The sequence below is a fragment of the Microchirus variegatus genome, assembly GCF_963457635.1.
Source record: "Microchirus variegatus genome assembly, chromosome: 14".
Lineage (NCBI taxonomy): Eukaryota > Metazoa > Chordata > Actinopteri > Pleuronectiformes > Soleidae > Microchirus > Microchirus variegatus.
The window spans coordinates 16,982,052-17,009,636 of NC_139815.1; the positions used below are offsets into that span (position 1 = coordinate 16,982,052).

General features: G+C 40.5%; 1 protein-coding gene across 1 annotated transcript in view; it reads left to right on the top strand.

The window, feature by feature from the left end:
* The window catches only part of itfg1 (integrin alpha FG-GAP repeat containing 1), a gene marked incomplete at both ends in the record, with an annotated part of 108,565 nt that overhangs the window by 68,747 nt on the left and 12,233 nt on the right, over window positions 1-27,585 (top strand). The window contains 3 exons of the mRNA XM_083900565.1: window positions 8,991-9,034; window positions 11,860-11,938; window positions 26,525-26,649. Of these exons, the coding sequence (XP_083756691.1) occupies window positions 8,991-9,034; window positions 11,860-11,938; window positions 26,525-26,649 (248 nt within the window). The remainder of the gene's footprint in view (window positions 1-8,990; window positions 9,035-11,859; window positions 11,939-26,524; window positions 26,650-27,585) is intronic.

Below are 27,585 nucleotides of genomic sequence, written 5' to 3' on the forward strand. Positions count from 1 at the left end.
ACTATTTTTGGTCAGTTTAAGTTTGATATGTATATCAAATCCTAATATTACTCTCATAATTCTTTTTCTTTCTGCGTTGACAGGGATACTATGGCAAGATAGCCAACACAAATCAGTTTAAGGGTTTGTCCAGTTCAGTTTTATTAGTGTGGACCACATCCACTGAGAACCGAAGTAGCTGGAAGACAGACCATTAGCAAATTATGGATCATGGTTTAGAAGATGAAAACAACGGACAGCGCCTCATTTTACATTAACTTGAGCACCACGGTTGATGTATGACTCTGAGGGCTAATTTAATCACCTATGAATTCATTTAGCTCTGCAACCACTGACAATTCGCTGAACTCAAGTAAAATCCCAGAGTATGCCAAGCTCAGGAGAGCAGAGAAGTTTTTAAGTCTAACAATTGATATCATAAACCAGTGTAAAAGGCCGCTTAGTTGTCTTTTACAGCTTCAGGGGAATTCAGGAAAAGTCAGACCTACTGATTAAGACTGAGCTGATGTGATGCTGTTGAATTTTAGTCTTACTGACGAGGCTAAAAAATGTAGTGGAAGTCACAGTTGTTCAGGGGTAGCAAGTACTGTAAGACAGTGGGAGCTTTTTCTGTCGTTTCCATGTTGCTTAACAATAAAATATTATTGTTAGATTATCCTTCCAACACAGAGTTGTGTGGAGTTGCCAGTGTTGCCAGGCAGTGTGTGTGCTTGTATTTAATATTTAATAAAAACACAAAAAACACATCTTTGTGAGGACATTTTAACCTTGTGGGTGCCCTTTGTCACCGATTCTGTCACCGCCCTGGCTGTTTCTAGACGCAGCCAGGGCGTCCGGTTTGGTGAGCTCAGGATTGGGTCTCTGCTCTTTGCGGATGATGTAGTCCTGTTTGCATCATCGGGCCGTGATCTCCAGCTTTCACTGGAGTGGTTCGCAGCTGGATGTGAAGCGGCTGAGATGAGAATCAGAGACCATGGTCCTCAACCGGGAAAGGGTGGAGTGCTCTCTTCGGGTCGGGGATGAGATCCTGCCCCAAGTGGAGGAGTTTTAAGTATCTCGGGGTCTTGTTCACGAGTGACGGAAAAATGGAGCGAGAGATCGACAGACGGATTGGTGCGGCGTCTGCAGTAATGCGGACTCTACCGGTCGATCTACGCTCCTATCCTCACCTATGGTCACAAGCTGTGGGTAGTGACCGAAAGAACGAGATTGTGGATACAAGCAGCCGAAATGAGCCCAGACACCCTGCAGAGAAAGAGTAGGGTGAGAAGCTCTGTCATCCGGGAGAGGCTCAGAGTAGAACAGCTGCTCCCTTCGCATTGAGAGAAGCCAGATGAGGTAGATCGGGCACCTGGTTAGGATGCCTCCTGGACGCCTCCCTGGTGAGGTGTTCCGGGCACGTCCCACTGGGAGGAGGCCCCGGGGAAGACCCAGGACTCGCTGGAGAGACTATGTCTCTCGGTTGGCCTGGGAACGCCTCTGGATTCCCCCAGAAGAGCTGGACAAAGTGGCCGGGGAAAGGGAAGTCTGGGATTCTCTGCTTAAGCTACTACCCCCGCGACCCGACCTCGGATAAGCAGTAGAAGATGGATGGATGGATGGATGGATGGATGGGTGGGTGCCACAACTTTAAAAGGCTTTTTCAGGGTTAAGACCTGGTTTTAGAGTTAGGGTTAGAATTGGGTTTAGGCACTTAGTTGTGATGTTGAGGTTAGAGTAAAAGACTACAGGGAATGCATTATGTCAATAGTGTGACGGCTCCCCGAAACTTACAGTAGACAAAGAGGTGTGAAAACACGGCCTGAAAAGCCAGACTCCTTGTAGATTGGAGGAATGCAAAAGGGGAGTTGCCCAAGTATAAATGTATAAACTTGTTGGCCGGCAGAAGTTCTCTATTTCATTCTTCACCAGCAGCAGACAATTTCCACAACATGTGTCCTCACTAAGATATAAAAACCCATTTATTTCTGTAAGCAGCCCTGTGGTCAGCAGAATCACCCTGAGGGCAATGAGATGTGATTAGCATCTTAGAGCAAACGCCACTCAACTGTCATATTTGTTGGGTTTGTGTGTACAGTGACTCTCACTGAGTCACAATTGTAACCACTAGTGCTGACACGGCATGGCATGTTCCCCCCTGTCAAGGTTTGTTGTTTCATGCACTGCAATTTACCTCTTTATGTGTGTGTGTGTGTGTGTTTTGTGTGTGAGAGAACAGTTGACTTAACATTTACGGACTGTGTTGTGAAGTTATGCATGTTGTTGCCATGACTGCCCTCAGGTTTTCTTTAGCTGGTCAATTAGGCTAGAATTGAAGCTGAGATGAAGGTCATTGTTTTATAAAGAGAAAGAAACATATTCAGTGAGTTCTGTTGCTTTATTCATAGCAAGGATATGAATTTTGAAAGCGGACCTAGAGTGGTCCTGTTGCACATATATGTTATGGAGGTCTACTTACATACATTAACTTGTTTTTATGGTCAAAAACCTCCTAGTTGCTGTAAACGAGCCGATAGAAATCCTCTTTTCTGACGGTGTTTCCGAAGCGCGAGACTTGAGACTTAACTCTCTCACCCAGTAGACGGAGTCTTGTGATTGGCCAGTATATTCAGCACACCCGCTCTCAGAAGCACAGCTCCCCCCTCTGGAACGGTGGATGCACTGCTACTCATTATCAAAACATTGTTTTAACAATGTTTAAAAATAGCTTCTTCACGACTCCCCTTTTATGACTTTGACCCGGAGTCAGACCCAGAGTCAGAAGACACTGTCGCTCGTGAAACACCTCCACAACGGACGTTATTCTTCTTCCGCGGTCCAATGTACGCAACCGGATGTGCCCGGACTAGTGCCCAAAGCAGGCCGAGCTGCTGCTCCGGTGAACCGGTGTTTACGTAACTGGACCGGGTTTTTTCAGAGATCTCGCTGAGCCCGAGATTACAACAAAACACAGCGTTCTCAGCAGTGGCTGAAATGTTTGTTTAGAACCCACCAGGGCTAATTAAACAAGGTAATGACGCAGATACACACTAAAAAACAGCGTTAATTGGAACTTCCGGTCTAGGTCCGCTTTAAATAAAAGTATTGATTAAGTCTGTATGACTTGTTTACTGAACTGTATATAACATTTGATCACTGATCTAATAACATGAAGATAACATGAAGTATTTTAGAGTTTCTACTTTGTTTTGATTAAGCTAACTGCTGAAGGGTTTGTTATATCCATACAAAAGATGTTCATTTCAATCTAAACTGAGTTTAGTTTATCAAAAGTAATCATCTAAATCCCACTCGATCATCAATGCCTTGGGACCCTTGTTTCTCTATGTCTTTATTGTTGTTATTTTATTATCATCATCATCACCATTATTATTGCTGCTATTCATTTGTTTTCTCTTTTTTCACTAATTACATTACATTAGAATGTGCATACTGGTGTAAACCAGAAGCAGATTGCCCACACTGCAGTTGGTGACAGACTGAGGAACAATTGTAAGTAAGAAAAGTGATTTGTTTTGCATTGCATTCGCTGCTGGTGGGCAAAACGTGACTGATAAGATCCAATCAGGAAGCCAGTGATTAACTGCATTATTGTCTCCGTTCTCCAAACATCTCCAGTGTTCGTTTGATCATCTTTTTTTAAAATGCAGTTTCAAACTAAAATCCATACATGTGTGTCTGTATGTAGCCTTTTGCCTGCTTGTTGATTGATGCCTGAGGTTACAGCCAGCAGCTTATTAATGTATAATGTCAGCACCTCCAACTAAACACGTCAGTTGTCAGCAAATGTCAGTTGTCTATCATAGAAAAGTATTGCCGCCTGCCATATAAGAAATGGCAATTCTCATCCTGTGCATTTAAAACATCACCATCCGTCTGAGGACACGAATCCAAAGATGAGGTAATTTTTTTTAGGTGACTCTCATTCCCAATCTCCTGACACTTTTTTTTTTTTTTTTACAATTCTGCCAATATTTGGAAGCAATGATAATACAAAAGCACACTAAACCAGTGGGTTACTTCTTAGTGGTGAGAAATGACCTGATTTCTGGCGTCCCACACTACACATTTGCAGCCTGTATTAGGAACACAACAAGGCTCCTCTTATCCCCAGTAACCGCAGAATACAGTAAAGCATTTTCATCCAAAAACCATTAGTGCGCCTCAATTATTAAATCTGAACTATGACAAACTAACAGCTGCAGTCATGCTGTCGCTGAAACTAGACATGATTAGCCAGCATAATGATTAGCCAGACTTTTACTTGTGATTAAATTAGCTGCAAACCCACACAGCGAGTGGTGCTTCCTCAGCAGGTACTTCATCAGGTATTTGGCAAAACATCTGCCATATTACTCCCATTTAGCTCTCTGACCACATGTGATTTATTTACCAGAGAACAAGATGTTGATACACCACAGAAGTGTCTTAGTGGCTAGTTTATCAATGGAAAATGTGTCTTCTACCTCACAAAAAGTGCCTGGACTGAATTTGTGAAATCAGTAACTAATTGAGATGCACCAGTTAGCTTATCCCACACAGGCTAGTTGATCTCTTCTTTAGGGATGTTAGTTTCTCAGCAGGAGACCAGCACGCTCACTGCGTATTCAGCAGTGTTTAAGGAGTTGTTTATAATTAAATATTTTGTGCTGGAGGGCGATGTGTCCCTCTTGGGATATTACACATTTTCTGCTCAGCACTGATTTAAAAACCAGAATGGTACATGGTTGAGTGCATAACTCCACCAAGGCCAATCCTAAATGTATTGTGTTATATCTCATAATATATATATATTTTCTTTAATTGAAATTAATTCTGATACTTTTTTTTTTGTTGAAAGGAAATTCCTGGATCCACAGCAGAATCTGTGACCCATCTCTTCACCAAGTCTGGTGCAAACCTTGTTAGTAATTATATTTGCATAACCCTGCAAATAAATAAATAACAAAGAAAGAACCCCATGCATAACATGAGCTTAAAGAAAACAACTTTTGTATTATTTAATAACAGATATACAATTGCTGCTCACTGAGTTCACAGAACAGTTCGTCCCTCACTTGATTAGTTTACTCCTGGAGCTTCCATCAGTCTTCATATTACGCTAGAAAATAGACTCGCTCATTCTCATGGGAGGCCATGTAGGCAACCGTGTACGGGTGTGGGCGACTCTATCTGTGTCCCACAGGATGTGTCAGCACTTTTCCACTAATCTTGTCTTATACCCGTGAAGGAGCTGTTACATACTTGTTACATGTTAACCGGAGATGGATAGAAAGAACAGAGAGGCTTCACAGAGGAAATGCTAAATTTGAGTTTCCTCTATAGTGACAGCCTTGACTACACACAGACGCGCTCACACACAAACTCATTTTCTTCATGGAGCGACGAGCTGACAACGTGCCCATGGACTTGTGAAGGACTTCTCCATGTCCATCTTTTCCCCTCTCTTTTTATGCATCATTAAATTAATTCCAGGAAAACCTTAATGTAGCATATGTGTGTGCGTGTGTCCAATTTTACGATTAAATTACTTGTTTTTCCCCATTTCCTCACATAACTTTCATTTAAGAGTACCGCATTGTTATTTTTGGCATGAAACTTGCTCTGACAGCGTTATTTCCACGGGATGCCAAATGCAATTCAGCCCTGCATGACATTATATATGTCTACACTTGAAATTAAAATGCGACAAAAATCTCCTTTTTTTTATCACCAACAAAAAGATTCAGGTCAAATGTTTTGAAATGTGCCCATATAAGTTTACAATACGCACATTTTCTCAATTATTTCCTGGCATGCTGTAAGTGTATGCGAGCAAGCGTGCATGTTTGTCTGGAATAAACACTGATCATGTCAAGACCAGTAGTCCTCATGGAGACAAAACCTGAGAAGGATATGGTTGGGCATTAACTGGTCATTGTTAAAGTTTTGAATAAAGGTAAATTTAACCCTGAACACCAGATTTTGTGTGTCAAATTTGAAATTTGAACAGTTTAACACATATTTAAAATAACATTTGATTGAGTTTTTATCTCAATGTCCAAAAACAGGCCAAAAATGGGAACTATGTACAGGCGTTTTTCCAACTCTCTCCCCACTCTGGTGACAACGACGCCCATTTTTGGGCTTCCACAACAGCACAAGAGAAATTACCGCAATCACCACACGTCGTGCAACTTCTCAGTTTTCAGAAACAGAATTTTTCAGATGGCACAAACCGCCGTGTAACTACAGTGAGGCAAAATGCGCTTGTGCAAACATGTCGTCAGTGATCGATCTGCTGTGTTAGGTTGTTTGTTCCAGTCAGTCTCATGCACATGACATCTCTATTTAACAATGACATGAGTTCTCAGTTTTTGCTCGAGCCCACTGCTGGGAAGTGCTTTTTTTTTTTTTTTTTACACATTTCAGCTCTCACAAATTACCTGCTGTGGCCACGCAGACATAAAGACAGACGTGAAAATTGTTTCTCTGAAATGTGTGAAAACGTCTCTTATTGCTGCAGAATGAACTGCTAATAACCTAAACTTGTAGTGAGGTGGCGTTGAGTCCCGCTGCAGACTGTGTTCTTTTTCCCGATAATCCCAAATGAAACCAACTCGAAACAAATGGCAGTCTAATCCCTCTGTGTTATTGATTTACAGGGTCACTGATAGTGTTGCCAATAGCCTCAGCTGAAACGGCATGAAATTCAAAGAAATGATAAATAAGCCAACCCCTATGATTTATTGATCAGCAGTGTCCTTCGCTGGTGACTCTTCTCTGTAGCCTTTGATGTGATCGTGTGGTATTTTCTCAGAGTTGATGAGCAGTATAATTTCTGACAGGGCTTTTTTTTTTCTTCACACTGCTTTTGTGCCTCAATGTCAGACTTCTTTAGACAATCCTGAAGGTTTCATCTTTTCTTGAAGTTGTTGTATGTTTTTACATACTTATTATTCAACTTAAAGGTGCAGTGCATAGCTTTTGTCGATGTTATTATTCTGCCTCTGTTTGGTCTTTGTGAACAGAAAGGATTCAACATATGCTGCATCCTTCATCTAAAAACAGGCTCTGTTCAGCAACGCCGACCTGCCCGATATATGTAGCGGCAAACCGATTTTTCACTTCTGAATAAAAGGTTTACTTCCTTTCTTTTCATGGGCACCGTCTTTTCAGTCATCATCTAGACAGCCATCTCACTTTTCTTCGTCTGTCTGGACATAGAATAATAATTTCCAATGTGCGTCGTGGGAATTTGCTTCGTATTATACTGAGAAATTCAGTCGTGTTGAGCTGATCAGCATTGTGTAAACTCGTTTGACAAAGAGACGTCAGTTAGCTTAAAGAAGCGCTTATACGTGAACATAAATGGCCTCTCGTCACTGCAGGCCAGGCCTCTTCTCATGTCCTTGACTTGAAAACATGCTGTCGAGTAAATTCTTCTCATAATCATTTCTGGCAGGCTGTGCAATTGACAACAAAACCAGTAGTAGCTGACATGCTTTGTGGTCATTTATGTTTGTCTTTGATGAGAGCTCCATCTGAATTCCATTTCAGGCACACAAAACATAATAAGCCTGTGAACTTCAAAGCAACACATTTGCTTTTGCCTCACATAACATTTCTTTTCAAATCAAAGAATGAAAAAAAAAATGCATTCCACACACAAAGTAATGGCAGGGTGACCGTGTCGAGGATCAGAGGACGAGAAAATGGTCCCATGCAGTCATCAGCCTTGGAACCACGACGACACGTGTTCAGAAGAATGTGGAGTACATGGTCTCGCTCTGATTTAATACCTACATTATCGTGAAAATGCTGTGCGTGTAGTCGATGGCTGAGTTGGTTCGTGCATGTAGCAGAGTTTATCATGTTCAACATCTCGCTTTAATATATCAACACACCTAATTAACACCAAACACAAAGTAGGCTGCAGGTGTTTTGCTTACTATACTATACATATCCACCAGTTGAAGGCAAAATAATTTTTTATTTGTTTTTTGTTTTTACATGTAATTTTATGTAATCTCTCCCCCCATCCCACCCCAGGCATCTCACAGATTCATCAAAGGAATTTTCATTAAACACATATTGTACCATGACTGTACCAAATTTAAAAGCAATCATCATTAAACATCTCTTGACATGATTCAATCTATAATATTAGTTCAGATGGACCTTTGCCATTCTAAAGGCCATACGGTTATTCTTTCCCACTTGTTCTTCACGAGAACAACAACTAACACTTGTTCATTTGTAATACTGTGTTGTACAGTTCTATAAATATCTTTAACACCGTGGAAGAATGAACAGAGGGACCATGGTGATCAGTGAATGGCAGTGTGTGGATAACAACAAGAGAGACGTGTCGAGAAGAATGAACAGTCGGCGCTTGTTTTCACTATCATCGTGACTTCTTGCATTCAGAGTCACCAACAGCAGCTCATTATCGCGTTTGTGTAATTGTGACTTCATGAAGTCGTTACAAAGAAAAGCTTTGTTCATATGGGTGATTGAGGCTGATTAACTATCTAGTGCTGTGGCTTCACCCCTACCACTGTTTGTACCATTGGACCAGCGTGTTCCCTTTGAATAGGTGCACTGACTTTAGCTGTTTAATGCAGCACTGGGTGCAGACCTTATTAACACAGCACTGGGCGTCAGCATGACTCCATCAGGCAAATCAAGGCAATTTAGACCCAGGACCTGATCAGTATGCTAATAAAGTCACTTCTCTAATTGCTGATTAGCAATTCAGCAAATTTTGTCCACACCTCTCTTGTACGTAAGTGAAATGCTCTTTTTTGTGCATGTATACACACATGCACTGTCACAAGTGTGCACATTTCCTTTTTTTTCATCCACATATTAAACAGAAAAGATGATTAAGTTGTATGAAACATGAGTTGCACTCTTAATCTGTTTGTGTTGGCTTTCTTTTATCTGTGCAACATGTGCGATACATGCTGAGTAACATGTCCAACTCCTACCTTTTCTGTATTTTTCAGTGCTCAGCGGCCTCTGCTCCAATAACTGCCCAGAAGACGGGAACGTAAGGAATCTTTAAAAATTGCTTCTCAGTCCAACTGTTTAATAGTGGCATTAAAACCCAGATGTGGTGGGTATTATCTGAGTCTACCATCTGTACTATTCCACATTTGCTCTCGAATATCTGTACTATGAAATGCTATGAGCTGAAAGTGAAAGGTAACCCAAAATACCACTAGTATTGGGGATGATCAACTTCACATGTTTAAAGGTTTAAAGAACACTGAATTGGTGCCATAATCAAGTCAGTGTCTATTGTCGTTTATTGTCTTACAATAGAAAGTGGGATTTTTTTTAATAGGAGGGCAAATGAATACCTTAGTCTGATTTCCAACTTTCTGTGCACAAGGCGTTCCATTTATGAGGTATCCAAGGCTGCATGTAAGCGGTTGGTGTGACAACCTCACACAATGCTTATGTTTTGACACATACAAACGTTTGCAAGGTTAAACAAGCCTTATGCAAAGGTACCACCTTGTTGCTAAGCATGTATATGTAACCACATTTTTAAACCACCTTTCATGAAGAACATCTGAAAATGTAAATATTTTAGAGCTGAAACGATTAATCGATGAATCGATTTTTAATCGCTTACTAAATTAATCGCCAACTATTTTGAAAATCGATTATCGGTTTGAAGCTTTTTTTTTATTATTAAAACAAGATTTCTGATAGTTTTAGCTTCTTAAATGTGAATATTTCCTTGGTTTCTTTGCTCCACATAACAAAGAAATCATCAAAACGGAATCGTTTTGGTTTGTGAACAAAACAAGACATTCAAGAACATCATAATTTCCAGCTTTGACAAACACTGATCAACGTTTTTTAACATTTTATGACATTTTATGAACCAAAACGATTCATCGATAAATAAATAAATAAATAATCGACAGATTAATCGATTACGTAAATAATCGTTAGTTGCAGCTCTAAAATATTTTAGAAATCTTTCAAAAACTGAATTCACCTTTTATTACCCAAGTAAAACCCACATTTGAGAAGTCAGAAATGAATCATTCAAGTAAATGCAAGTAAATAAGTGTGATTTGACATCTTAATAAATAACATTAAAAATATAATTTCATATTGGTGTATTCACCATTTCAGAAACATAAAAAAAATATTTTGATAATTACCAATCCTGTTAATTTAGGACAGCTGTGACTTTGGTTGGTGGTCTAATATGTATAATATTAAATTCCAACACATATGCAAAAACAGATTTGGTCAGGTGCTGAAGATGACGTAATATAGACCTGGAAGGTACAGTTGAGTAAAGAACCCGTCATTTAAAATGCACCAGAACATTTTATATCGCAACACAGCATTCAGTACTGAGGGAATATTGTATTACCCACTGCAGCAATATATTTTTCAACTCAATATAAGAACAGAAATAAAATGCATGACAAATTGTTTCTTCTTCATAGTTTCTACTCTGCCTGACAACTTGTGCCCAAACCACTTTGAGAACAAAGTGGAGACAGCTCATTGTTAGCATGAAAGATTCCTTTGTGCAATTCCCAAAGAAGAGTTGCATTTGATTACATCCAGTCATTTAATTTCAACCTCTGTCACTTTTCTGTTTCACTTTTTGGAAAGAAGTTTAAATGATGGTTAGATGTCAGAATCTTTGATTTCTTGGTAGTTACCTGTAGCCAACCCAGATTGAGAGGAGGGTGATGAAAAGAAGTCCGTTGAGGTTGATTAATCCCTTCAAATAACAATAATAATAATAATTATAAAATGTTTATGATTCACCCAGTTCCTTGTCAATCACACACTGTTGTCAACTCACGTGCCTTGCTTTTATCGTCTTTTTTCCTCTAAATGGGAACAAAATATACAAAGTCTACATAATGTTTTATTGTAGAAGACGTGGAACTAGCATTTGAGCCCATTTACAGTTTACTGGCAATTATAAATCAAGTGAGAAGTAGGCTCTCTTTCTTCTTTCAGCAAAAGACTATGTCCACTTTTTATTTATGCTCTAAGGTTAAAATGAAGAAATTGTGTTTGTCCGAATGAGGTGAAATTTTGCTCTTTGTGAGTTAAACATAGCAATCATTTTTGCCATGGACCTTGTTGAAATTCTAAAGAGCCGATGCGCGTGCGTAGGCGAGTGGATAAATCTGACAGAAATAGTGAAATGACATTGCGTTTCTTTGCAAAATCCATTTACTTTGACATCAACTAGAGGCTGCTTGTACTAGAGTTGTTTTGGTTTTCTGTCTCCACTTCCACCTGCATGTTGTCGAGCTGAACAGTATGATGAATACAGTTGACGAGTGAAGCTCGCGGCTGTGTCTGCTCCTCTCCTCTCACCATCCGTCATCCGTCTCTCTTCTCATTTTACTCTCCACCTCATCATCTTCATACTCAAGCCTCTCCTCCACTGTCTTCCTTTAAGTCCACTCATCTTGGAGCTTTCACCTCTCTCTCTCTCTCTCTCTGTTCTTTTTGTGTTTGACCTAATTTCTGCTCATCTCTCCCCTGACTCCTGAGTGTCACAGGTCTCTGTCACAGTGTGCATGTTTGCACGCGTAGCAGTCTCGTGATTTAGCTCGTGGGAAGTGAAGGATGACAGATCTCTTCATTAGTTCTCATCCTTTCATAATGAAGCGATAAAACACCCTCTCTGTATCCGCCCACACAGATGTGCAAACACACAGCAGTCACACTCGTTTATGCTCTGTCAGAGTCGGCCAAGTCAGACATTTGTCACAATATCTCGTGAAAGTAAAAACCGGGTGTGCTCAAGGTCAAAGTCAAAATGTCAAGATTTGTCAGTTATTCTCATTTGTGTTTGTATGTGTGTTTTTTTCCCAGGCCTTTGGCGTTAACCAGCCAGGTCCCTATGTCATGTACACCACAACGGACTCCAATGGCTATCTGAAAAACGCCTCAGGTAAAGTCTTTCTCTTTCTGTGGTAGCTCTCGCTTCTTATGAACTACTCCTTTAATGTTAGAGATTTGTTCTTCTTAAAATGTCACAACCCGAGCGTTTCTACGTCTACATCGTCTTTGTATTTATAACTTGTCTTCAATGGCACACCAAAAAACTGTTGTTCTTAGTCTGGCTGAACACCACAGGGTTTGTTTTGGGGTGGGTTTTTTTAAAGAAAGGAGAGAATGAGAAGGAGAGGGAAATATTGATTTTATTTTCTAGCTTTCTTCTTTTTATTAATGAGTAAAAAAAAAACTCTCCGTGCCTCCAAGACAAAAGCTGAAGCAGAGAGGGCAGCTAGAGTAAAAAAAAACCATAAAGAATGTCCTTCTACAGAGTGCTTTAACTGAAAGGAAAAGAAATCAGTTTGATAAGGCCTTAATCCTTGTTGCACGTTGCATCTGAACTGTGTGTTCCTAGTTAGTACTTATTTTGTTTACATTGTAGTGCTTGTTCGACTTACTTTTTTTTATTTTGCGTTGTTTTTCATTTGCTTGTTTGACTGATTTTTCTAAAGCTATGTCGAAATATAATTGCCCGTCAGGATTAGTTTTCAGAAGATGAGCACAGCTTCTCTATAGCACCATCAATCAAATATGAAACCTGGATTTTCCACAGTGGCTGTCATTTAGGAATACGGTAGAAACTTATAAAAGACAAGAGACAATTTTTATGCATCATAGCACAGTTGACAAACAGCCTAAAGCTAATAAAAATACACTATGGATTACATTTAAAGGTCCTATATTATATCCTATTTCTCCAAGTTAACCTAGTTCCCTGGTGTCCTAATGAACATGAACAAGTAAAACGAAACTTAAGGGACCAGAAATAACATCAGCCACAGAGGCTACTGGGAGCTAACGGCAGTTGTCATTTGGAAAAGTGATCATTTGCAGGCGCTAGTAGACACATTACCGTCATATATAACATGTATCCACTGGACAGATAAATCCCCTGAGGCTGGAAGTTTGTGTAGGACTCTGTGCTGCACTGTGGAGCCAAGAATAGAACTTTTCATGGACTTTGCAGACTGGTTTTCGGATACCCTTGCCCTCGCCAGCACTCTTGCGCGTTTTACGGACAAAGAGCTCCACGAGACAACAATTCCAGGAATTTAGCGCCTTGTGAAGTGCGGAAGTCAACATTCCATGTTTTATCTCCTGTACTTAGACTGAGGAGGACCACAAAAACATGAGCACAAACATTTTTTACACTTTGGCGACTAGTAGGGCCTCCAGCGTTTCATATATCAGGATTTAAATGATTAAAAAGTTGATTTTGCATAATATTGGACCTTTAAAGTCTTATGTGTATTACATGAGTCTGGACAGATATGGATATAGGGTATAGAACCATGAGAGGGTCATTCTAGCTTCTACAGCACAATAATATTCAACAAATTTCTGGTGGGGACATAAAAAACACATTAGAATCTGATAAAAAACACTTAAAAAGATTGCCCCACAAAAAGTTTTGTGATTCACTCCAGACTCTTGAACCTTCAACTCTTTCTTCTGTTCTGTCGATCTGCTTTGGCTCTTCCCACCGCAGCACTTGAACAAATCAATTCATGTCACCCTGTGTATTAGCTTGATATCCTCCACTTCCATTCTTGTTGGTCCGCGCTGGTCTAGCCATCACAAATCACGAGAAAACTGCTAAATTGAATCGGTGGATATACTGTGTGTGTCCTGGTTTTGCAAGGAAGGAGAAAAGCATATGTTACTCATATGTACTTTGCCATCCTTTGGTATAGCAAACATTTATAAGCAGTAGGTTTTGGCGTCAGAATTCACCCATTTATGTAAATTATGACTTGTGATGCGTGACGTCAATGGGCATTCATAATGGGATGAGAAATCTTTGCAGCTGTGGAACTCAGAAGCCCCTGCAACACCTGACACAGCTTCAGACTAATTAGAAAGGAAAGACGCATATGTAGAGTGGAGTTGGTAGATGATGGAGAGGCAGAGATATACATGGAGACATTAAGGACAGTGTGCTGCGTTCAATTTGCCACAGTTAACCTAGTTGATGTTGCATTGTGGGAAGGACAGCGAGCCGGATAAGGACAAGATGTGCTGACAGCCTGGGGTCACGGAGATATATATAGTCTTGACTGTGTATGTGTATTCCTGTGTCTGTGTGCTTCATAATCCTACTTTGTCAGATACCATTGTTTCAATCATCTGTCGGCACAGTACTGTAATATAGAATGAGTAGCTGGATCACAGTTTAACATCATTATTATTTCACCACCATTAGACAACTTTAGGCTTCGGGCAACAAAACAGTGCCGGAACTCTGCAGACGTTTCACTGAGGTGTTCCATGTACAAGCCCAAAGCAGTCATGGAATAAAATAGCTGCCTGTCTTTAGTTGTCTGATGAAACACAGTCTCGTTCCCTTTCCATACCTTCCACGCTTTTCAAATCTGCAACTCAATGGGCAAAGAGAAATGGTGGAAAGAGAGGTAGAGCAAGAGGTAGAATTTCACCCACACCCACTGCAGAGAGAGAGAGAGAGAGAGAGAGAGAGAATAGAGAAATGCAGAATGTCAAGGCAGTGACAGTTTAAAACCATAGAACACTGAGGCACTGAAAAGGATCCAATAAATGTCGTCTGCAATTGAAATTCAGTCTGAATCCAAATAATTACCAGAAACACTGCCAGGTTTTTTTGTTTACTCATGAAAACGTTGATTGTGACTTTTGCCTCACTGTCCCAGACCCAAGAACAATGCCTACTTGAAGATCAGTTAAAAAAACATGCATTTATCTCCAACATTTTAGCAAAGACATTTCTAAAAGCTCAGTATTTAACAGAGGAATCTGGTGTATTTAGCGACAGCACTGCGGAAAAGCCTGCGATTGTGAGCTGAATTACAACCCCGAATGTATTTCAGTTCAGTGTCTGCGTCAGGCAGAGTCTGCGCTCCAGTCATGCAGGGAGTATTGAACGATTGTGTGAAAAAATAATTTTTAATTTATTGATTCTAATGTAATTGCTTTGCCGAATATTAGTTTGTGTGTTTTGTCGCATCACGTATAGACATCACAGCTGGAGGTGCTATGAGGTAATGGAAAACAGCGTGCCTGATACCAAACCGAATAGAGTCGAGTGGAGTGGAGTTGAGCCAAGTAGTGCTAGAACTGTGTAATGGAAAAGCGCCAATGTTGCTACCTCTGCCAAGAAAAGTAAGTTTAATTAGGTTTTGGCTGTGTTTGTCTGTTTGTGTGTGTGTGTGTTTCTTTGTGAGCAACATTTCCCACTAAGTAAAAGTCGGATTTTTATCGAATGTTCTTTTCAAGAAGTGGTAACCTTGCGAGTGTATTGACATTGTGGGAAACTGAGCGGCCTCGGTTGATGTTGGCGCTCTCTGAGTCCTTCCTCTAGTTTAATCATGAATTGGAGACGTCTGAAAATGTCTCATGTAAAAAAAAATAAGGAAACTAAAAAAACTACTTAACGACTAATGGGTTTGGAGACTTAGACCACCTAACTCTGAGGCCTGTGATTTAATTCAACGTGCGTTTATGTTCCTGGTTTGGGGGATGATCACTAAAAAGAATCCTATCCATTTAACATTAAAACATCCTGGGGAACTTCCGTCTGCCCAACTCTGGCTTTTATTTCTGGTGTGTGTTGGAGTGGAGTAAGGAGAGTGAGAGCAGCCAGGGGCTTTGCCGTTACAACTCCCCAGACCCCTCATTTAACGGTAGCAATTGCTGCCTGTGTGTATGTGTGTGCGTGTGCGTGTGTTGTGATAGAAAGTGTGTTTATTCTGTGGCTTGTAGCTCTAGGAACTGCCACCGAAGCTGCCAGTGATGAGCAATGATGGGGTGCACACAAACACATCTATACAACCACACACACATCTGGGCCTCTCCACTGGGGCTCAACGATCTTCACTTACCCTTCACCCTTCTGAAAGGAGGCGAAAGCACAGGAGGAGAAAGATAGTGTGAGAAATGGAGAAAGGAGTATCGCACAAAAAGAAGTAGATCAGTCATTTTGGTGCCATGAAGAGAGGAGGAATAAAAGAAGAGATAGCACAGATGTAGAGAGGAGTAGGAAGTAGGGGAGACACCTGAGAAAGACATCACTCCACATACAATCATACAGTATAGATAATATCCACCTCTGACACAGAAAGGTCAACATCAATTTAGTGCATTGTTTTGCGCATGTACATTCCCGGATCTATCTGTCCATGACCTTGTGTGTTGTGTGTAAGCACTAGACAGTGGTGTAGCGGGCCCCTTACTAAGCAGCTCGGATGGATGAGTATGGACTGTGATTCTGACAACACCACACCTCATTATCAACTAACTCCTGCTGTGACGGAAAGAGAGCAGCAGAGAGAGACAGGTGGTGTGGTGGAGATGAATAGTTGAAGATTCATTAACAGCCTCTTTATTCATCTCCCCTTTACTTCGTGCGGACACTCTTACGGACAGCGGGCCCTACTGGGTCCCAGCTCACTCGCTTCATATGAGAACAGTGACCAAGGAGTGGCAACTAATCTTTCGACAATTGTCAAAAAGACAAAGAGAGGCCGTCGTTAATCGCTGTTTTCATCAGCTCACGTTAGATTGGACGATGCAGTTGCCTTCTGCTCCGGGAGAAAAATGTGTGGTTGTTCAATGATTCAGTTCTCACCACAGGAAAACATATTGTTCTCACTCTTAAGTGATAGCTCAGGTCTTTTGAAATGAGGCTGTATGAAGTGCTGACACAGTCAGTGTCTGACGCACAGACTTCAGTTTCCAGTTGGAAAAGGCAAGCTAAAATGGAAAATATATTCTTAAGTTACCATAGCCTCAAGCAAGCTTAGATTTCATCAGGTGATCCTTTTTGTTGTCAGAATAAAATATTTTTTTATTTTGTTTATGTCCACTCTGGTAGCTATGCTTTGTTGGTGCATGAGGAGCCAATTGCACAGTCAGCTGTATTTATGATGCTTTATGATTATTTCAAAAGTACTTAAACTATCCTTTTAAAGTTATCAAAAAAGGAAGAAAAAAAATACATTTGGTCTATTAAACAGTATCAATAGCAAGGTCTTATCGTTGTTAAAATATTGTAGCTTTTTCCAAGCTGTGTTTTTTTCCCCATGATAAAATCTCTGCTCATATATTTGTACAGTGTTGTGCACTGGGATAAACAACTTTCAGACTTTGTCAGGATCTCCTTAAATGTGTTTGTAAGCGATTTTCTCCAGTGAGATGAGGTTCAATGAATCAAAATACCTGCCAACCCATTTTGGGTTTTTAAATAAAACACATCCTCACGCCCATAAATAAACACAGTTGGAAATTCAGCTGTTGTTGCACATATGTGCCCTTACCAATCTGCAAATTAGTCAGGTTTACAGTGAGCGTGTCTATAGTGTCAAAGGTAATTGTGCGCAGAGCGCGAAGCGAAGGATGACGAAAGAGAGGGAGGACATTTAAGAGACGAGTGACGGGGCAAAGGAGGACTGAGAGACGGAAAGAAAAAGGAGCGACGGTGGAGAATCATATCAGGGAAAGATCAATGTGGTGCTCTCTGCAGACTGTTCAATTAGGCTAATGAGTTCAGCGGATTAGTGATGGCTCACACATGCACACACTCCGACAGTGCACGCTCTCATTTTGCATGCACACACAACCTTTTAAAAAACACATGTTCACCTGCAGCAACTCATCCACAAACATATTTATCATAGTTTAACCTTTTTAGATATTTACAGGATCCAAAAGCAACATTTCTCCTATTCAAATGGAAAATAGTGTGTGTGCGTGTGTTTACTCAGTTGTGTATTCAGTTGACTTATTCATACAGTACATTTGAAGCCTTTCATGTTGCATTTTGCTGCATCATGCTGAAGCCTCCAGCAGTGCTGTAAAGGCCAGCCTGTTGCACTTAATGTCACACTGATCTATGGCCACAGAATACTGCTGTTCTGGGAGACCTCATCTGGTCAATACTAACTGTTGTGCCACCCTCAAACCATATTATTACACAGTTTATGGCAGATGGGGTTGTAACTCACGGGGAGGATTCACAACGAGGGTGGAACATCAGAGAACGATAGAAGGTGGGAGAAGTAGCATAGAGAAATCAGAACAGAGGTGGAGAGGGAAATATGGAAGTGGCGGGGGGAAAATGAAGAGAGAGGTTACCCTCCACAGAGACATGGTGAATTACTATTGATCAGGCTTAGCATGTTTTTCTCTTCCCTGTTTGTCACTGCTCCATCTCTTTCCTCTTATTTTTTTTTCTCTCCTCCACACCCCGCCCCACAGCACTCCTCTCACTTTCATCTATTTTTCTCTTTCATTTCACAGCATGTAATCGCTCCACAAAACACTGTTAAGCTGTTTAATTTAAATTAGTACAAATTCTTGTGCATCAAAATGTCTGTTGTACATTGTCGCAGTAAATCGAGTAAAATGTATCAAATCAAGTTAAAATCTAAGTGTAAGCACTATGTCCAAGGTTTCAGTTTTGAAATACATTTTGTTAGCATTTAAATAACACCATATGTTAGCACTGGTAAGTGTAGGGTCGAGCTCAAATGTATTTGTATAGCACATTTAACCCATTGACGCTGGGAAAACATTGTCATGTTTCTACCATTAGAGCCGGGAGCCTGGCTACGCTATTCTTCCATAGACGCTGGTAAAGCGGATACGTAAATTTTCGGGGGGGTATAAGGATTCCTCTCGGGCATTGTTTTGAAATAACTTCGAGCAAACATGGAGGACTTTGACAGCGGAGAGATTTCTGAAGGCAGTGATTTTGAGGAGTTTCTCGTCTTCGATGACATCATTGCTGATAACTTTGAACGCGCTGAACAAATCGACCAGGATTTATGGTTAAGACATAATTATGTTTGAAGACGACGAGATCGGCGATAACGACGATGAGTTTGAAGGTTTTGAAAGCGACAGAAGACGGAGAATTACCACCGTAATCTACGAGTGTTTTCAACCACACACCAGGGGTGGAAGTGGATTTACCTGCAGATGCCACAGTGCTGTAAGCACTATCACCGTCACATGTGAAGCAGACTGTTACAGTCATTGCATGCTTGTTCTTCACAGTCCATTGGGACTAAATCAAGGCACTGACATGAGTTGATATTACTTTATTTTCTTACTGTTTTTTTAATTGATAATAGTTATTAATTCTTACATTTATTTGTATTTCCCAGGAAAGCCACAGGTTTAAGCTCTCAAATACTTTTTGAATTGTGTTCCTATCTGCTACAGAGGCTGAGAAGTCAGTCATTTAGTAGGCATTGAACCTCAGCTTTTTCCAGGCATTTCAGACCTTAATGGGTTAAAAACAACCTTTGTTGCCCCAGTCTAACAGAAAAGGTGATTAAATAGAGGCTTGATAAGTCTCATAAACTAATGTTATACTGAGTTCGTTTCACCACATTATGGAATTTTGTGAACCTCAACTTATGGAATCAAAATTAAGAACATACCTGAAGTACTTTTATTTTCATTTATTTTCAGTAACCAATAATTAGTTCAGATAGAACAGTTGGTTGTTTTGTTTATAGTTGTGCCTCTATTTGGCTCAAATCTTATCTCGACTATATCTAGAGATCCTTCTACTCCAAGAAATCAGAAATCCTGTTTCCTATGCACTGTGGTCAACTGACTTTCATTAGTTGAGAATAGACACCTAATGTTGGTCACCTTGAGTCAGTGATTGTATAACTGAAACATTTTCACTCCCAAAAATGGGAGCAATCCACATATTTTACAGGAATGGTTAATAGTCTTAAAAGCATTGTGCCTTTTTTTTGTTAATCAAGATTCCTCAACACGGACAGAGAGGGAGATGAGAGTGAATGCTTTGATGAAGTATGTTATTTCATGTTTAAGATCAGACTGTGCCATTGATGGTTAAATTATAATAGTGATTCTGAAAAAAAGAAGCAGTGTAACTATAACTTGTAACACAGCTATGAACTTTAACAATTCAGCTGATGGCAGTGCAACAGTTTGACCCTCTTCAAAGAAAACACCACCGAGAATAATCACAAGTGTGGTTATCAGTGGCGGAAAAGAATACACTTGAAGTAACACCTTTGATTGCACCAAGCAGAAACTGATTGTTGACTAAATGTTAGTTTTCTTTTCGAGCTGTATTCATTTGCCTGCTAGAAGAACTGGTGTATCATTTTCTATTAGTGTCCCACATCAGTGAGTCATTGGTACATTGTTTGCAGGTGGAGCATCAGTCAATTGAGGAAATATCATTAGAGCCAAAACTTATATTTACAGCCACGCACAGCAAACAAGCTAATAAACCAACATAAGCGATGTGTTCTATCGATCTGCTGCTCCTCCATTTCAGCACCAAGGACAGTGTCACTTACACACACACACACACAAACAAAAACAGCACTGTCCAAGGTTCTGAAACAACAGCTAAGCTAGAGTAACATGCATCTTGGGCAATCCTTTTCTGTCTTTTCTGTGACAAATACAGTACTGTGTAAAAGTTTTGGGGAACCAATGTTAATATGGCTTTCAAATTCTGTGATCAGTGGCATTTGGATTGTAATAATGTATATAATAAAAACATATATAAATAATGTAATAATAGTAAACAAAGCATACATTTATCGACATGAAACAGTAGGACATATAATGGAGGACATACTAATAACATTAGTTAAGGTTCCACTCTTGAATGTTCAAGAGAGCCAGGTCTGTGCTATTGTTGAAGTGCAAGGGTAGGTCACACTAACTACTTGACACTTCAGATTGTAAAAATCCGTTTTATTTTCTGAGAAACATTTCAGTCATGTGATTCCTAAACATTCTCTTTTAGTCGCTGAAACTTTTTTTCCATTGCACTCATTTGCCTCGACGTTTTATCAATATGCCAACTTTTCCTCCTCCCTCAGGCGTAAAAACTTTAATGTGATATTTAAAGACTTTTTCCGGGGGGAAAAGCACAAAGCCTTCCACAATACATTTTCGGTTTATATGCAGAACTCAAAAGTGCACATAAAAACAGTCTAATGGAAATGCACATATGTCAGGTATGACATTAAGTTAATGTGAGGAACACACTACATATTTTATCATCAGTTTTGCTGTCTTTGTATTGATGTAAACACCAAAGGAATGGAATTGCTCAACAGATGCTTCAAGGAATGAAGACAGGACATTTGGTGGAGCTTAAAATGTGGTGATACATCTGGCTCCAAGTCATTTCAGGTGGTGTTAGGGGCAGATACTAAAGTCATTATGCTTTGGTGCAGCAGAGAGTCGGTGCAAAGCTCAGTGGTGTTGGACAGAACAACTCTAAAACCTTCTGGGTCCTTCATTGTGTCCACACACACATTCACTCTCTCAAACACAACATTTTACCTCCCAAATCAATGCCCACATCTTGACAACAATGTGTGGGAACTAAAGGGGGCTCTCCAGGCAGAGCAGGCTGCCAGTGTGTGTGGTGTGTGTGTGTGTGTGTGTGTGTGTGTGTGTGTGCTTTCTATCCCTTGCGGCTCCACCCTCCATTGCTGCAATTTGCTTTTTTTTTTATCGGCATTGGGGGAGCAAATGGTTTCTATGGCGACAGGCACTGTGAATTTCTCTGTAAACCGTTTTAGTTGTTTGAAAGCTGTAGGGAATGGCAGGAGGAGCACATCCATGCAAGACAATTACGTTTATGGCCATATTAAATATGTCAATGAATAACTGAGATCATGATAGTTTGTATTTCTGAGTGTGCGCTCCATCAAGTAGCAGATTATTGGGTTGTCATTTGAAACCGATGTGTTGCGCACACATTTATGCAGTATGCTTTTGTTCTTGATGTTTTTTTGTTAATTTTAATTGTCGAGTAATTTCTCATTTCCTTTTGTGCCTATAAATATTTGAGTCACTTTCAGGCTGTGATGCTGCACATCAAACTTTCATCATGCAGCAGAGAAGTTAAAACCTCTGGACAGAACAAGATTTACATGAGGACATGTGTCATAAAATATCAGCAAGTGGACACACACACACATGGGTGACATACTAGCTTCCTCAGAGGCATTCACGTCCTCTGTCTGTCTGTCAGTCTTTCGCTGATGTTTCTCACTTTCTATTATTCTTTAGTTCGCACCTTCTCATGCCCAAGAGGGAATTATGTTTGTTAGCGTTGGTATCAAGAGGAGTCTTATTATCCCACAACGCTCGATTCTGCACTCACTGTGTGAGAAAAATGTGCAACATTTATGTGGGAACAGTTAAAATGTGTTTCTCCATGCCCAAATAACACTGTACACTGTACTGCTACACTATATCCTAAATCCAGATTCCACACGGCTACATCTGAAATCATTTCCTATTCATGTGCAATGCTCCAACGTTGTTGCAGTCCAACAATAATAATAATTATTCTAATAAATGATTAATGTATTTCAAGACACCCAGTGGCAAGGCCACTAATGCATGCAATCCACAAAAGAATAACAGCAACGACAATAAACATCCACACAGGTGTTTTTTTTTGTTTTTTTTGTTTAAGTGTGTTAAAGGAAGCATATGCAGAGGGAGAGCGTTCCAGAGGTTATGGCTGGCAACACTCCAGGCATTTAGTCAGCTATGATGCAGAGTAGATGGGCGTCACGTAATGATACTTGAAGATAAATGAAAGTGCCCATAGAGTGTATGCATTATTTTGTAATGTTAGTTAGTTAGAGTTTGAACTTGTGCATGCACTGAATTTTCTACAATGAGATCGCCTTTTGGCTGTTTGTCAAGTGTGCGTGGTGGAATTCTCCGCCAAGGCCTCCGCTGGCTTTGCTCTAGGGAGATGGCACAGAAGCACACAAACGCACACTCTCCCTCGCATACTCACGCACGCAAACACAAAACAGGGACATTCCAATAGACTGCTCTGCATAATACCATTTTTGCCAGCCTCCCCATATTGTGAAATGGCTTTCCTTGCCAGAAACACACACACACACACACTCAGGAGATAAGCCAGGCTCCCTGCCTGCAAGGTAACCCTGCTTGATCCTCCATCATACCCACAGACACACACAAATGCTCCTTGCTGAGTGGCCAAGTACAAGCCATCCACCCTTTGCCTGCACTGACAGGAAACAGCAGTCTGTCAAAAACATCAACCTAAGACTGGCTTTGAGGTCCAATTCCCTCAAAAATGCTGCCCTGTCAAGTCCAATGGAGGAAGATGCCTCCTTCCTCCTTCCTTTCATCAGTGTCCTGCTAGACTGTCTTGCATTTGATTAGTCAAAATGTCAAGCAAAATAAATTACATTACTGCAGATGTTTTTTGAATAAAAACAGCAAGAAGATGTAACAGTCAGCATAAGTTTTGAAATTAAAATGAAAAAAAATTAAATACAGCCTTGCATTCGAGGTTTATTTGGTAAGTTTTAGAAATGAATTTCACATCCTCCACTGCCTTCACACATTCAGCCTGGTGTTCATCTACCCATTGCTCAGTGAGCCGTGTGATTCCCAATTCTTAAATTCCAAAAAAAAAGGTCTACGGGAGCTTTCTTTCTCTGATGTTGCATTCAATCTTTGAATAGTAGTTTCGAGTGTATAGAATTGTTACTCTTGAGAAGTTGGAGTTTTGCAGTCTGTCGCCTGCTGCCCCTCATCTCTCAGGTAACTGTGGCTGCCTCTGACTCGTCCATTCGTCCCTGCAGTATTTAAAATGTTTCCACTGTCAGACAAGTTTGTTAGTAGATTAACATTCAATATCAGTTCCCATATATTTCTCCAAGTTATACTAGTTCCCTGGTGTCCTAATGAACATGCCTAAAACTCTGCCAAAATAGCCCTGTTCAGAACGCTCTGTTTAGTAGTATCTCTTTAGGGCCAAAGTAAAATGAAACTTAAGGGACAGAAAATTACAGCAATCAGCCACAGACGCTACTGGGAGCTAAAAGAATTTTAGCATTTGGAAAAGTGATCATTTGCAGGCTCTAGCAGGCACATTGCCGTCATATATAACATGTATCCACTGGACAGATAATTCATCTGAGGCTGGAAGTTTGTGTCGAACTCTGTGCTGCACTGTGGAGCCAAGACTTCCGTGGACCTCCGGTTTTCGGATACCGTTGCTCTCGCCAGCACTCTTGCGTTTTTAGGGACAAAGCGGAGCTCCGTGAGACAACAATTCCAGGAATTTAGCGCATTGTGACATCCCAGTGAGCGCGGAAGTCAACATCGCGTTTTATCCCCTGTATTTAGACTGAGGAGGACCACTAAAACATGAGGTCTTTTTTCAAACTTTGTGGACTGATAGGACCTCCAGAGTCCCAAATATAAGGATTTAAATGATTAAAAAGTTGATTTTGCATAATATGGGACCTTTATTAATAATATCTGAAACAACTTTAGGCTCCCCGGTGATGTATACCTGTAACTATTTCATTATAAAAGTCAATTTGTGTCACTGCAGTTGTGATTGTTTATAATGTCAAGCTGCAGAATGTTTGTATACAGTGTTTGTAACAACAGACCTAGTTAGTAATATCCTGATCAATCACCATGCGATGTGTTGAATCGTTTAGTGATAATGACCCGACAAACATCTTGTATTTATGTTCCACTCCTTTTTGTGCTGACTTACCAGATTCTAATTTAAAAATTGATGTGTACACAATTATTCGTCACAGAGCAGAACACAGCTTTTCCTCTTTTACGGCTGTGGTGCAGTTCTCCTGCTCACACCCACTCACACTCACTGACACACACACACACACACACGTATGCACCTCTCAGTAAATGTCAGACACCCCAGGATTCACCTTCAATATCTGTTAGATGCAGAGGCTTTTGTGCTTTTCTCTCCGAGCAAGTCAACCTCCATCATCGGCTGTGCCGAGCTCTTTTTGGGAACGCTGGAAAGCCAATATTTTTCCTCACTCTCTCCCCTCTCTTTTCGCAATCTGAGGCAATTAATGGCGCTTCTCACCTCAGCTATCACTAAAAGGTTCAGAAAACAGAAGCGCATACAGAGCACAGAGCTGCAGCGAGAGGAGGAGACAGAGAAATGACACATGAAAAGCATGGCATGGTAAAAATGTGGCAAAAGTTGATGGGTTCATTGAAAATAGTGGATCGGCTTTTAGTGCGAAAACGCCACAGTGAGTTAGCGACTCACTTTCACCCAATAGCTGATCGTTTCTATGTCCTGCAAGAAATCATCCCCATGTGACATGTCTGGTTTATTTGTGTAGAAGAAGAGAATGTGTGTGCTGACCCAGGTACTGCTGAGCCCAATATCAAAGCGGTCAAGTCTTTGTTTTAACTGAATTAAGCAGAGATTTAAGAAAATAGTGGGAGAGGGAAAAGCAAAACAGTTGTGCTCTTCTCAGCCTGCAATTTGCAGTCCATCCACATTAGTTCTGATCACTGGCTGCCTCGAGGCTTTCTTTTTCTCTCTCTCTCTCTCTCCCTTCTGCCCTCCCTCTCTCTTCCTCTCTTTTTCTTTCGCCCTCTCTTTGTTTACCACGTAGAGGTTGAATTATGTCAGCTGCACTTGGCAGAGTTGGGTGGCGTGGGCGAGATACAGCAGCTGAAGGGGAGGGGTAGGGGGTGGGTGCAGGAGGAGGGGGAGAAGAAGGGGAGGCAAAAAAAAAAACGAGGAAGGCCAAATCGAAGTGATGTATCAGGGGAGAGGAGAGAGAGATGAGCGGCGAGAAGGAAGCAAGAAACTAAGGGTTTGTTGAGAATAGTAAGTGCGGAGACGAGGGAGCTCTGAGGGAGGATGAGGGAGGAGACAGGCGGAGGTGTTGGACTGTCCTCAGGCGTCATGCTCTGATTTGTATCTTTCATAATGTGACTTCATGTCAGAACCACAGGTCTCATGCTGCAGCCTCTTTCGCTCTGTTGTGTGTTTTCGTGTACCATCTTGGATGGTCACGGGCAGGTTAAGTTAGTGCTGATTCTATTACATTGGGTGAAACCTCAATGGGGTTTCTTTGGAAAGCAGGGCCATTGCAGCCTCTCTGAGGTGCAACATTGTGTAGTCCAGGAAAAACTGTTAGATTAAGAGCAACAGCATGGAAGAAATTGCAGAAAATCAGCTTGAATTAAAAAAAAAAAAATCAATATCAAGCACATTACAAAAGAGGTGAAGCCATGTTCATTATCTATTTGCCTGTAAAATGTCACATGGCATAAATCCAAGTACTGGAATTAAAGTAAATATCAAGGGATCGCCACTGTTATGATTAACATAATTCATCCTGAGGGAAAAATGACGATTTAATTTAATAGCAAACCAATAATTACCCTGATAATTTAGCAAAAAAAAAATCCTAAAATGTCAGCATCACAGTGTTGCAAGAGGAAGAGTTCAGTAGATCAACAGAGTCAGTACAAAAAAAACCCTGTAAAGGCCAATCCATCCCAGAGTAATAAATACATCAGTCTGAAACAAAGTGATGGACCAACGGACTTGTAACTAATGAGATCAGGCAAATGTTTGATCCTGATGAATAAATGTCTTTACTGAATTAATATGTGCTTTCTCTTTGTCCTTTTCTTGCAGCCGGTCAGTTGAGCCAGTCGGCTCACTTCTCCCTCCAACTGCCTTACACTGTGCTGGGACTCGGACGCAGCGCCAACTTCCTGGACCACCTTTTTGTTGGCATCCCTCGGCAGCCTGGAGAGACGGTGAGGAAATGTGAGAGGGTTATGTTACCCTGACAGTTCACTGCACACTCTGTAGAGCTGCTACAGGCTGACTGGTCTTCTACAATATTTGAGGCTGAATCTCCTACGGAGGAGTTTACAGACTGCAAAAAAGAAAAAGGGAAGCGGGGACACTCAGCCAAACTAAAGTGAACCCTTGAACTCACTGGGCACAAACTACTTTTTCTTAGTTCTTGTAACATGTAGTGTGTCACTTTGGGTCAAATGAAGTAATGTCTGAGCAGAAAAGTGGTTTCCCTGCATACATTTACTCTATTCGGGCAAGACATGCTGAATAGAGACAGCAGTCCTTGGTGTATTAAAATAACGAGGTTCAAGATTCAGCAACTTTATAGCCATCGTGCAAGGTAACACTTTAGATTAGGGAACACATATTCACCATTAAGTAGGTGCTTACTAACATATATAAGTAGCATACTAGCCCTTTATTAGTAATAATCAAGCACATATTAACACCTTATTCTACCTCTATTACTACATGAATTAAGATATTATGATTAATACATGCTTAATATTTACTAATAAAGGGCTAGAGGGTTAGTAAGCACCTAGTTAATGGTGGATAATGTGTTCTCTAATCTAAAGTATTACTGTAAAAATATGAAGTTAAATGATAGAAGTTAATGAGTAGTAAACACGCACGCACACACATAATACTGTACATTAACACATTAGGAACAAGAACATATCATAGCAGCAGATACATAACTATAAATAATGTGATTATTGGGCAGTGTATTTAATTGCCGTGATAAATATTATAATATTGTGTTCTGAGGTGATGATGGGTATGATTTATAATTATTTCACATGATGGATGTGATTTTACACTCTTAGAAATAAGGGTTCCAAAAGGGTCCTTCTACAAGGGCTGAGGTTCTACCTGGAACTATTTGC